Genomic DNA, 13,975 nt, shown 5'->3' with positions numbered 1-13,975 from the left:
TCACTCCAGTATCCCTGTCACCTTACCCCTATACATATCTACCTCTATCACTCCAGTATCCCTGTCACCTTACCCCTATACATATCTACCTCTATCACTCCAGTATCCCTGTCACCTTACCCCAATACATATCTACCTCTATCACTCCAGTATCCCTGTCACCTTACCCCTATACATATCTACCTCTATCACTCCAGTATCCCTGTCACCTTAACCCTATACATATCTACCTCTATCACTCCAGTATCCCTGTCACCTTACCCCTATACATATCTACCTCTATCACTCCAGTATCCCTGTCCCCTTACCCTTATACATATCTACCTCCATCACTCCAGTATCCCTGTCACCTTAACCCTATACATATCTACCTCTATCACTCCATTATCCCTGTCACCTTACCCCAATACATATCTACCTCTATCACTCCAGTATCCCTGTCACCTTACCCCAATACATATCTACCTCCATCACTCCAGTATCCCTGTCACCTTACCCCAATACATATCTACCTCTATCACTCCAGTATCCCTGTCACCTTACCCCTATACATAACTACCTCTATCACTCCATTATCCCTGTCACCTTACCCCTATACATATCTACCTCCATCACTCCAGTATCCCTGTCACCTTACCCCTATACATATCTACCTCTATCACTCCAGTATCCCTGTCACCTTACCCCTATACATATCTACCTCTATCACTCCAGTATCCCTGTCACCTTACCCCTATACATATCTACCTCTATCACTCCAGTATCCCTGTCACCTTACCCCTATACATATCTACCTCCATCACTCCAGTATCCCTGTCACCTAACCCCTATACATAACTACCTCTATCACTCCAGTATCCCTGTCCACCTTACCCCTATACATATCTACCTCTATCACTCCAGTATCCCTGTCACCTTACCCCTATACATATCTACCTCTATCACTCCAGTATCCCTGTCACCTTACCCCTATACATATCTACCTCTATCACTCCAGTATCCCTGTCACCTTACCCCTATACATATCTACCTCTATCACTCCAGTATCCCTGTCACCTTACCCCTATACATATCTACCTCTATCACTCCAGTATCCCTGTCACCTTACCCCTATACATATCTACCTCCATCACTCCAGTATCCCTGTCACCTTACCCCAATACATATCTACCTCTATCACTCCATTATCCCTGTCACCTTACCCCAATACATATCTACCTCTATCACTCCAGTATCCCTGTCACCTTACCCCTATACATATCTACCTCTATCACTCCAGTATCCCTGTCACCTTACCCCTATACATATCTACCTCCATCACTCCAGTATCCCTGTCACCTTACCCCTATACATATCTACCTCTATCACTCCAGTATCCCTGTCACCTTACCCCAATACATATCTACCTCTTATCACTCCAGTATCCCTGTCACCTTACCCCATACATATCTACCTCCATCACTCCAGTATTCCTGTCACCTTACCCCTATACATATCTACCTCTATCACTCCAGTATCCCTGTCACCTTACCCCTATACATATCTACCTCTATCACTCCAGTATCCCTGTCACCTTACCCCTATACATATCTACCTCTATCACTCCAGTATCCCTGTCACCTTACCCCTATACATATCTACCTCTATCACTCCAGTATCCCTGTCACCTTACCCCTATACATATCTACCTCTATCACTCCAGTATCCCTGTCACCTTACCCCTATACATATCTACCTCTTATCACTCCAGTATCCCTGTCACCTTACCCCTATACATATCTACCTCCATCACTCCAGTATCCCTGTCACCTTACCCCTATACATATCTACCTCTATCACTCCAGTATTCCTGAACATTGTAAATATGGTATAGGAACTGACTCTGTGTATATAGTACGCTTACTTTCTCGTGTTCTTCTTATTTCTTATTTTTATTTAATGTGTGTTTGTTCTACCTTATGTTATGTTTAGCACTACATTGATATTGATTACTGCATTGTTCAGTTTGGAGAAATAAATGCATTTCACTACACGTCTGCACTTGAAATTAAAAACTTTAAACTTGATATGCGCGCAATTATTTTCATGAACATTTGAAATAGTTTCAGGTCGGGTGTTTATGACGTAGCGGTCATCGTTTCAACTCTCGGATGTTAGATACATTACCATATATTATTGCAGATCTTGGTTGTGCAGATTATCGTGCTGATCTTGACACTTAGACGATATCATTTTTCTCTTATCAAAATAATTCTTCACTGAAACAAAACCTGCATTTTAACATTGATTGCAACCTAATAGCATGTAGTTGAAATCAATAGCAGAAACCCACTACTTTTGCGTTTTGTATAGCCTTTTCGGGTTAATAATAGGCCTTATCAACGCTGAGGCTATTTCAAGTAACAACTGGCCCTCAAATCTCGCTCTGTACCAGAAGACAGATTAAAGTAATGAGTATTCAATCTCAAGAGGCCCACTAGCCTTTACAAAGTACAACAGAGAATTGTATTTTAAATGGTGGTCAACGGCATATTAATTTGATTTAAAATACACTACATGACCAAAGGTATGTGGACACCTCATGGGCATTAATATGGAGTTGGTCCACCTTTGCTGCTATAACAGACTCAGCCTCCACTCTTCTGGGAAGGCTTTCCACTAGATGTTGGAACATTGCTGCAGGGACTTGCTTCCATTCAGATTAGTGAGGTCGGGCACTGATGTTGGGCTCAGTCAGTGTTCCAATTCATCCCAAAGGTGTTCGATGGTGTTGAGGTCAGGGCTCTGTGTAGGGCAGTCAAGTTCTTCCACACCGATCTCGACAAACCATTTCTGTATGGACCTCGCATTGTGCACGAGGGCATTGTCATGCTGAAACAGGAAAGGATCTTCGCCAAACTGTTACCACAATGTTGGAAGCACAGAATCGTCTAGAATGTCATTGTATGCTGTAGCATTAAGATTTCCCTTCACTGGAACAAGTGAAAATCTAGCCCAGACCATGAAAAACAGCCCCAGACATTATTCCTCCTCCACCAAACTTTACAGGTGTCACTATGCATTGTGGCAGGTAGCGTTCTCCTGGCATCCGCCAAACCCACATTCATCCGTCAGACTGACAGATGGTGAAGCGTGATTCATCATTCCAGAGAACGCGTTTCCACTGTTCCAGAGTCCAATGGCGGCAAGCTTTACACCACTCCAACCAACGCTTGGCATTGCGCATGGTGATCTTTGGCTTGTGTGCAGCTGCTCGGCCATGGAAACCCACTTCATAAGTTCCTGACGAACAGTTCTTGTGCTGACGTTGCTTCCAGAGGCAGTTTGGAACTCGGTAGTGAGTGTTGCAACCGAGGACAGACAATTTTTACACGCTACGTGCCTCAGCACTCGGCGGTCCCGTTCTGTGAGCTTGTGTGGCGTACCAATTCGCGGCTGAGCCGTTGTTACTCCTAGACGTTTCTACTTCACAATAACAGCATTTACAGTTGACCGGGGTGGCTCTAGCAGGGTAGAAATTTGACTTGTTGGAAAGGTGGCATCCTATGACGGTCCACCTTGAAAGTCACTGAGCTTTCCAGTATGGGCCATTCTACTGCCAATGTATATCTATGGAGATTGAATAGCTGTGTGCTCGATTTTATATACCTGCCAGCAACGGGTGTGGCTGAAATAGCCAAATCCACTAATTTGAAGGGGTGTCCACATACTTGTGTATATATAGTGTAGTTCCACTGCCTCAACCCTTATGTCCCAACCTGGTCTCAGAGCATTTCGGATTATTCTGTACATAAATGTACGTAGGCTGTCGTTGTAAATAAGAATTTGTTCTTAACTGATTTGCCAAGTTAAATAAAGGTTAAATAAAAAGATCTGATACACTCCATTTCATTTTCTTAAATTTATTTCACCTTTATTTAACCAGGTAGGCCAGTTGAGAAGAAGTTCTCATTTACAACTGCGACCTGGCCAAGATAAAGCAAAGCAGTGCGACACAAACAACACAGAGTTACACATGGGATAAACAAACGTACAGTCAATAACACAATAGAAAAGTCTATATACAGTGTGTGCAAATGTAGTAAGATTAAGGAGGTAAGGCAATAAATAGGCCATAGTGGCGAAATAATTACATATTAGCAATTAAACACTGGAGTGATAGATGTGCAGAAGATGAATGTGCAAGTAGAGATACTGGGGTGCAAAGGAGAAGAAAAAAAAGAACAACATGGGGATGAGGTAGTTCATTGGAAAGAGTTGTCTGTGTCAACTGTAGGACTGCTTATGTTGCTGGGGATCAGAAGTGTCCGGTGCGAGAGAGGCAGGTTGAGGTGGCCAGAGTCAGAGTAGTGCAGAAAGTGTCTTATGCTGAGGCAGTGAAGGAAGTAGAGGAGGATGGTGTCACGATTCCCACGACTCCCCACCGACGGTGGCGCCCCCTCCTGCTCGGGTGGTGCTCGGCGGTCGTCGTCACCGGCCTATTAGCTGCCACTGATTCCCTTTTTTGTTTTCCCTTCTTTTTGGTTTTGTGCACCTGTGTTTAGTTCGGTTAATTAGCGGGGCTATTTATGTTAGCTGGTCCGCTTCCGTGTTGTGCGGGATTATTTATATTGTGACGGCTCATGTTCGTGTCGGCGCTATTTTACGCCGTGTGTATTTTCTCCCCTGTGTTTGGGAGTATTTTGTTTGATGAGTGAGTGTACATTAAATACGCCACTACCCTGTGCTCGCTGCTTCCTGTGCCTCTTTCCTTCACCTCGACTGCCAATCCGTTACAGAATCCCGCACCACGAAAAGGCATGGAATCAGCAGGAGCAGCGGCCACCCCTGTCCCCTTGATGGAGGAACGCTTCGTTTGGCGCTCCCGAGGGAGTATGATGGGGCGGCGGCTGGGTGCCAGGGATTTCTGCTCCAGCTCGAGCTGTACCTTGCCACCGTCAGACCTGCTCCCTCAGGAGAGGAGAGCGTGAGTGCCCTCGTTTCCTGCCTGACAGGCCGAGCTCTGGAGTGGGCTAATGCGGTCTGGAATGGCCCAGACTCGGCGAGGGACCATTATCCAGAGTTCACCCGCCGCTTTCGGGCCGTGTTCAAACCACCCTCCGGAAGGAAGAGCGGCGGGTGAACGGCTGTTCCACCTCAGGCAGGAGAAGAGGAGCGCTCAGGACTTCGCGTTGGAGTTCAGGACATTGGCTGCTGGGGCGGGGTGGAACGACAGGGCCCTCATAGACCACTATAGATGCAGTCTCCGGGCGGACGTCCGCAGGGAGCTGGCCTGTCGAGATGCCGCTCTATCCCTGGACGAGCTCATCGACATGTCCATTCGTTTGGACAATCTGCTGGCTGCCCGCGGGCATTCGGAGAAGGTCCTGCCCGTTCCGCCTCCGTGCACCCCCGCCCCTACTCCTATGGAGGTAGGGGGGGCCGTGCCAAGGGGCACCGGAGGAGCTGGCTCCTCCTGCACCAGCTGTGGTCGGAGAGGACACACGGCCGACCGGTGCTGGAGGAGCCAGTCTGGGAGTCGAGAGGGCAGGCAGAACACTTCTCGGTCACCCCAGGTGAGTCAGCACCAGATTCACCCAGAACCCCCTGTTGGTCACGTGTTCTTACCTGTTTTGTTTTCTAAATTTTTTTCCCTCTTCCCAGCATAGGGCGCTAGTCGATTCAGGCGCAGCTGGGAACTTTATGGATCGTGGACTTGCCATTAAGCTGGGCATTCCGCGGGTGCCGATAGATCCCCCCTTCCCCGTGCACTCCCTAGATAGCCGACCATTAGGGTCAGGGCTAGTCAGGGAGTCTACGGTGCCACTGGACATGGTAACGCAGGGGAATCATAAGGAACGCATTAGTTTTTTCCTTATTGATTCGCCTGCGTTTCCGGTGGTGCTGGGGGTCCCCTGGCTGGCTGGTCACAATCCCCGTATTTCATGGAAACAGGGGGTTCTCCAGGGGTGGTCAGAGGAGTGTTCAGGGAGGTGTCTAGGAGTTTCCATAGGTGCCACGTCGGTGGAGAGTCCAGACCAGGTGTCCCCCGTGCGCATTCCCCCTGAGTACTACCGATTTGGCGATCGCCTTCTGTAAAAAGAGGGCGACTAAATTACCACCCCATCGACAGGGGGATTGTGCGATAGACCTCCAGGTTAACGCTGCGCTTCGCAAGAGTCACGTGTACCCCTTGTCACAGGAGGAGACAGCGGCTATGGAGACATATGTCACTGAATCCCTGGGACAGGGGTACATTCGGCCCTCCATCTCACCCGCCTCCTCGAGTTTATTTTTTGTGAAGAAAAAGGGAGGTCTGCGTCCGTGCATTGATTACAGAGGTCTAAACGCTATCACGGTGGGGTTTAGTTACCCACTACCTCTCATCGCTACGGCGGTGGAATCATTTCACGGAGCAAAGTTCTTCACAAAACTGGATCTCAGGAGCGCGTATAACCTGGTGCGTATCAAGAAGGGAGACGAGTGGAAAACCGCATTTAGTACCACATTGGGCCATTATGAGTACCTCGTCATGCCGTATGGGTTGAAAAATGCTCCAGCCGTCTTTCAATCCTTTTTGACGAGATTCTCAGGGGCCTGCACGGGCAGGGCGTGATTGTCTATATCGATGACATTCTGATATATTCCGCCACCCGCTCCGCACATGTGTCCCTGGTGCGCAAGGTGCTTGGTAGACTGCTGGAGCATGACCTATACGTTAAGGCTGAGAAATGTGTTTTCCAAACGAGCCGTTTCCTTTCTGGGTTATCGCATTTCCACCACGGGGGTGGTGATGGAGTGTGACCGCGTTAAGGCCGTGCGTAATTGGCCGACTCCAACCACGGTGAGGGAAGTGCAGCGGTTCTTAGGCTTTGCCAATTACTACCGGAGGTTTATCCGGGGTTTTGGCCAGGTAGCGGCTCCCATTACCTCACTGCTGAAGGGGGGGCCGGTGCGTTTGCGATGGTCGACGGAGGCGGACGGAGCCTTCAAGAAGTTGAAGACCCTGTTCACCGACGCACCCGTGTTGGCGCACCCGGACCCGTCTCTAGCATTCATAGTGGAGGTGGACGCATCCGAGGCTGGGGTGGGTGCCGTGCTATCACAGCGCTCGGGTACGCCATCGAAACTCCGCCCCTGCGCTTTCTTTTCGAAGAAGCTCAGTTCGGCGGAGCGTAACTATGATGTGGGGGACAGGGAGTTGCTAGCGGTGGTAAAAGCTTTGAGGGTGTGGCGGCACTGGCTTGAGGGGGCTAAACACCCCTTTCTCATCTGGACCGACCACCGAAACCTGGAGTACATCCGGGCAGCGAGGAGACTGAATCCGCGTCAGGCAAGGTGGGCCATGTTCTTCGGCCGGTTTAGGTTCACTATCTCCTATAGACCGGGTTCCCTTAACACTAGAGCCGACGCGCTGTCCCGTCTCTATGACACGGAGGACCGGCCCATCGATCCAACTCCCATCATTCCAGCGTCTAGGCTGGTGGCACCGGTGGTATGGGAGGTGGACGCGGACATCGAGCGGGCATTAGTGTTGGAACCTGCGCCTGCGCAGGTTCCCGTGGGTCGCATGTATGTGCCGCTCGGTGTTCGTGATCGTTTGATTCGATGGGCGCACACGCTACCTACTGCGGGTCATCCTGGTGTGGCGAGGACAGTGCGGAGTCTCAGGGGGAAGTACTGGTGGCCCACCTTGGCTAAGGACGTGAGGTCCTATGTCTCTTCCTGTTCGGTGTGCGCTCAGAGTAAGGCTCCTAGGCATCTACCGAGAGGGAAGTTACAGCCCCTCCCCGTTCCACAACGGCCATGGTCGCACCTGTCTATAGATTTCTTGACAGATCTTCCCCCCTCTCAGGGGAACACTGCGATTCTGGTGGTTGTGGATCGGTTCTCTAAGTCCTGCCATCTCCTCCCATTGCCCGGTCTCCCTACGGCCCTGCAGACTGCGGAGGCCCTATTTACCCACGTCTTCCGGCACTACGAGGTGCCGGAGGACATTGTCTCTGATCGAGGTTCCCAGTTCACATCCAGGGTCTGGAGGGCGTTTATGGAGCGGCTGGGGGTCTCGGTCAGTTTGACCTCCGGTTTTCACCCCGAGAGCAATGGGCAGGCGGAGAGGGTGAACCAGGAGGTGGGCAGGTTTCTGAGGTCGTATTGCCAGGACCGGCCAGGGGAGTGGGCGAGGTACATTCCCTGGGCTGAGTTAGCCCAGAACTCACTTCGCCACTCCTCTACTAACATGTCACCCTTTCAGTGTGTTTTGGGTTACCAGCCGGTCCTGGCACCATGGCACCGGAGCCAGACCGAGGCTCCTGCGGTGGAGGACTGGGTACAGCACTCCAAGGAGACCTGGAGAGCCGTCCAGGACTCCCTGAAGGAGGCCAGTGGACGGCAGAAGAGGAGTGCTGACTGCCACCGCAATGAGGCACCCGTGTTCGTACCGGGAGACAGGGTCTGGCTCTCGACCCGGAACCTGCCCCTCCGCGTGCCCTGCCGGAAGCTGGGGCCGCAGTGTGTGGGGCCCTTTAAAGTCCTGAGGAGGATAAACGAGGTGTGTTATCGGTCACAACTCCCTTCCTATTACCGTATTAACCCCTCGTTTCATGTGTCTCTCCTCAGGCCGGTGGTAGCTGGTCCCCTGCAGGAAGGTGAGGTGCCGGAGGTCCCTCCACCCCCTCTGGACATCGGGGGGTCCCCGGCGTACAGCATACGGGCCATTCTGGACTCAAGACGCCGGGCGAGGGGCCTGCAGGGGTACGGCCCGGAGGAGAGGTGCTGGGTGCCGGCGGAGGACGTCTTGGACCCATCCATGTTGAAGGATTTCCATCGCCTCCGTCCGGATCGCCCTGCGCCTCGCCCTCCGGGTCGTCCTCGAGGCCGGTGTCGGCGCGCTGCGGGAGCCGCGCGTCAAGAGGGGGGTACTGTCACGATTCCCACCGACGGTGGCGCCCCCTCCTGCTCGGGTGGTGCTCGGCGGTCGTCGTCACCGGCCTATTAGCTACCACTGATTCACTTTTTGGTTTTCCCTTCTTTTTGGTTTTGTGCACCTGTGTTTAGTTTGGTTAATTAGCGGGGCTATTTATGTTAGCTGGTCCGCTTCCGTGTTGTGCGGGATTATTTATATTGTGACGGCTCAAGTTCGTGTCGGCGCTATTTTACGCCGTGTGTATTTTCTCCCCTGTGTTTGGGAGTATTTGGTTTGATGAGTGAGTGTACATTAAATACGCCACTACCCTGTGCTCGCTGCTTCCTGTGCCTCATTCCTTCACCTCGACTGACAATCCGTTACAGATGGGTCAAGAGTGAGGAATCCTGAGAGGATCCCTGTGAGTAGTAGATCTGTGCCAGCACAGAGGGATAGGCAAACGAGTGATATATTTATTTATTTCACCTTTATTTAACCAGGTAGGCCAGTTGAGAACAAGTTCTCATTTATAATTGCGACCTGGCCAAGATAAAGCAAAGCACTGCGACACAACAACACAGAGTTACACATGGGATAAACAAACGTACAGTCAATAACACAATAGAAAAATCTATATACAGTGTGTGCAAATGTAGTAAGATTAGGGAGGTAAAGCAATAAATAGGCCATAGTGGCGAAATAAATAAAATGTAGCATTAACACTGGAGTGAGAGATGTGCAGAAGATAAATGTGAAAGTTGAGATACTGGGGTGCAAAGGAGCAAAAAAGAATAACAATATGGGGATGAGGTAGTTGGGTGGGCTATTTACAGATGGGCTGTGTCAATGATCGGTAAGTTGCTCTGCCAGCTGATGCTTAAAGTTAGTGAGGGAGATATATGACTCCAGCTTCAGTGATGTTTGCAATTCCATGTAGTATGACATGTTATGTTTCGTATGGCATGCATTCATTGGTGGATGTATGTGACAAATTTGCAAAATGTAAAATATGTTACAAATATTAAAAACGTATGATATGTTACGAATTCCAATTTGTTGTTGCTAATGTTAGGTAGGCTAGGGGTTAGGGTTAGAGGTTAAGCTTAGGGTTAAGGTTAGGAGTTAGGTTGAAGGATTAACTTTAGGGTTTGGGGAAGGGTTAGCTAAAAGGATTATGGTTAGGGTAAGGGTTAGCTAACATGCTAAGAAGTTGCAAAGTAGCTAAAAAATAATAAGTAGTTGCAAAGTTGCTAAAATTGTGCAAGATGAGATTTGAACATGCAACCTTTAGGTTGCTAGATGTTTGCGTTATACTCCCACCCATCCACCCTTCTTTGCCTTAAGTAACTTTTTGTCTTATGTAACCATACCAAATGTAACATATTATACTAATTTAAGTGTCACAGATTTACCATTTACTATGTTACGTCTAGTCTATGAGATCAGGTTGTATATCCAGACGCACTGCGCATAAAACTCTGTGACATAAATTAATAAATACAAAATAATAATGTAGGCAAAATTTCGTGAGCTCGCACAAGCTCAAACCACACATAATGGCACATTTGAGCTTCAGCGCCGCCTTGCACTGGACAGCAACCAATCTTATTAACTGATGCTCGGGTGAGGCAGAAGCTTTAAATTGCGCATTATAGGCTATGCTACAATCTGTTCACAAATTCTACATTTCCGCCTGGTCAAATTGACTCTTTACGCATTCCTAAGTGTACAATTAAAGGATGCTCATTCCATCATTGTAAAGCCTGTAGGTAACGAGATGCTGCGGACCTGCACATTTAAAAATAAAATAACTTTGACAATTTATTTCAAATTATGAAGCCGAAGTAGTAAAATTCGAATTAAATGCAATAACTGCATGCAGGCGGGTGCCCTGTGCCACTGTAGGAACATTGTGGGAACTGTGGGAACATTATCATTGAGTTTTTGCTTTGCTTCTTCTCCACTGCAGTGTATTTCTGGAGGCTAGGACTGGAACTATATCGTGCACATTAACGGGTTGGATAGTCAGCCAGTCATGAAATTGGCTGCTATGTAAAGTTACTACCAGTAGCTAACTAATATCGATGAGACAAAACTGAAATGAGGAGCGTTTGTCAATTGTCATGACTCGTGCATGTTATGCATACCTAACTAGCTATATATATAGCTTGTGGCAAGGCAGAAACAGTGTCTGTCACTCTTCATCAGCATAAATAAAAACAAATATAGATGAGAAAACGACATCACCACTTTGTGCAAATTAAAGACCCGAGCCAGCTAGTTGTTGTCGATGACACATCTGATTTGAATAACATGTGTTTTACGGTCGGGACTGACTGCGCGGTCTAAAGTGACTCATTCAACTGCTAGCTGTGGAGCATTTTGAACATGACAACTTTCAAACAACCCAAATACTAAAAATTAGCTAGTTAGCTAACTATTTTCGATTTAGGCATTTGTTTCATAACCCAAATAAGGTTGCACACTAGCTTAATCTAGCCGTCATAATACTTGAAACCTTTCGTCGATCTGTAATGCTAGCTATCTATGCCATACCAACCTGCCTACACTGTGTGAAATTGCGGGCTATTCTTTGGGGTGCTGAAATCAGTAGTTTTAGATAAAAACTGAATTGTGTGTGACGTCGGATCTCCAGTCCGCACACACTAGTCGTAAATCGTAGAGTTGAGTTTAATCCGCTAGCTGCCCATCCAACCAGCTAGCAATGGGCAGCTAGCTAAATACTTATACTACAGAAAATACATTATTCAAGTCCAAGTTGAATATTAGTAGTGCTGTAGTAAATGATATATTATACAGACATTTAAAATCGCACGAATACTTTTTAAACCTACAAATATAGCATGTTAATTTCAAGCAAAACACGTAATTGAATGGGTTTTCCGACGTTCTGATGCTTTCTTTACCCTTCGTGGTCTAAACTAAACAATGGGCCTCACCTCATTGATGACACAACCCTGTCTTCCTCCATGGTTTTAGAGGTAGAGGGGCCATATGTGCTGCATTGCTGCAGGCGACCATCACTAGGTCAACGACTAGACTCACCCCAGCTGCTCGCTGTCCTGCCACAAAATTCCCGCGTACTGGGGTTCCATATGGCGTCCTTCCAAGTGCTCTTCTCGGCATCTTTTGCCATTTCTAGATGTGTTATTACCGGGCTTTATAGCCTAATGTAGATAGTCGTTAGGGTGATATGTGGAATATCTAGCTGTGAGGTAGGCCTACACTGCAAAACTTGTTAGAGTTGCTCTGGAAACAAACGGGTGCCAATTACTCAGATAGAAAGCAGAAAAACGCTATCAAGCGCACAAATGAAGAGCTGCTTTGCAAGAAGGATGAACATCTGTCAGCTCCGTACTAGGGTATCTAGTTACAGTTCATGTTGACATACACTCAGTACAACCCCGGCATCTGCCGTTCTCGTCCGCATGCCGCAGAGTTTTGATGAGTGATGCAGAAATGTAGTGATACTGCAGTAAAGCGCTCTCTCTTCATCTCTCTCTCTCTTTACCAGTCTCTCTCTCGCTCATCGTCACTCAAACCTCACCCCCTACCCATCCCTCTCTAACCAATCATATGCCCTCTACAACCTGTGTTGTTCAGTTAACGTCAGAGCAAGGACTTGAGTGACAAGCATTCCAGCTAATTATAATCACTGGAGATTCCAACTGCAGCTTGTGCATGTGTCTAAAGACAGTGGTGCCACAGAAATATATTACATATTTGGTGGGAGTAAAATGAGAGTCTTGAACATAGCTCATAGTCACATCCATCTGAATGAAATGTCTCCCCCCTCAACATCCCCTTCCTGATACCCACACGGTGAATAATGCTGATTCCCCCGAGGATGTGTTTATTATGTTGCGGTTCATTCCCCTGCAGTCCTCTAAACCTGGCTGTCACAAGGGAAGGAAGGAAGAGGAAGGAGAGCCATATGGAGTTCACTCACACAATATCAATATGATATATATTTGCACACAACTGGCAACTGGATGTCAATGATAACGTAGTTTACTGTAGCAGAGGCTAGCCAACAGGGAAAAGCAGGGTGATGTGATTATCGGCAGAGTCAGTATAAAGCCTGTCCAGATATTTTGGGGAGTTGCCTTGGTTAAATTGATCCCTGCATTGCGTGGCAATGGTGTCTGGTCTCCCAGTCAGTCTAATGGCAATGCAGGGTCGAGTCTAAAGGCTGATGGATTACTCTGCAGTAGACTCGGTGCCATATGACGTGGCCTGTTCTGCCACTGGCCACTAGCGGTTCTGGGGGGGGAAACAACAATTTTGTACCCCCTTGTGGCCCCCCTAAATGTGGAGTATGAAATAATTTTAACATAACACATTTTTGCTATCGTTCTTTTTTACATCCGTTATCAGACAGTGGCAATGCGGAACACTATTTCCCTACACCAACAATAACATCTGCTCAATATGTGTATGTGACCAATGATTTGATTTGATGAGAATAGTGCCCTCACATGGAGATCTAAGACATTACAACACGTGTGTGTCTGGGTGGTGTCACCGGGTTCATAGCCTTGCAGCAGAATCCTGTTAGAGTGCATTCCGAATGTCTGCATGGTTTAAACCAGAGACAATCTTCTACATTCACCACTACTTATCTTACCAATGATAGCAGATATAAAACCTACAACATAAGAAATGTGAAGATATAATGCAAAGCAAAGAGATTATGTTAGTACGCTTCTGTATGACATGAAACATAGACATGCAAAACTCCTGTTCATTATATAAAATTTATTTAATTACGATATCAATGCGAATATAGCACTACAGTGATTTCCAAGGTACACCGTATCTTACCATATCAATATAGTATGGCACTCATATATTGGCCACTGTTTTAGTCAACACACAAAGCTGACAGCTTCTGTAAACTAGTTAGTAAATGATGCATAAGTTATCAATTGTTGTGATGAATTAAAAACAATATGATAACTTGGTATATCTGAAATACAATTGGGCACACTTTTCAATGGATTTGGGATAGAACCCAAACTCTGACATGTTTTCAATGTAAGGAATCCCTGCATGCATTGCAGTTCCTTC

General features: G+C 47.5%; 1 protein-coding gene across 2 annotated transcripts in view; it reads right to left on the bottom strand.

Moving 5' to 3' along the window:
- The window catches only part of LOC106603606 (sodium/potassium-transporting ATPase subunit beta-2), an 84,358-nt gene extending 71,937 nt beyond the window's left edge, over positions 1–12,421 (bottom strand). Inside the window, exon 1 of one of the 2 annotated variants that reach the window (XM_014197492.2) lies at positions 11,951–12,421. In XM_014197492.2, the coding sequence (XP_014052967.1) occupies positions 11,951–12,041 (91 nt within the window). In that variant the 5' untranslated portion in view covers positions 12,042–12,421. Of the gene's footprint in view, positions 1–11,844 lie in introns of both variants that reach the window. The other variant, XM_045717081.1, reaches the window with a different exon arrangement.
- Positions 12,422–13,975: the final 1,554 nt, after the last annotated feature.

This window comes from Salmo salar, chromosome ssa04, assembly GCF_905237065.1.
Source record: "Salmo salar chromosome ssa04, Ssal_v3.1, whole genome shotgun sequence".
NCBI lineage: Eukaryota > Metazoa > Chordata > Actinopteri > Salmoniformes > Salmonidae > Salmo > Salmo salar.
The sequence above is the reverse complement of the archived record's forward strand: the minus strand, read 5'-3'. Positions and strand labels throughout refer to the sequence as shown.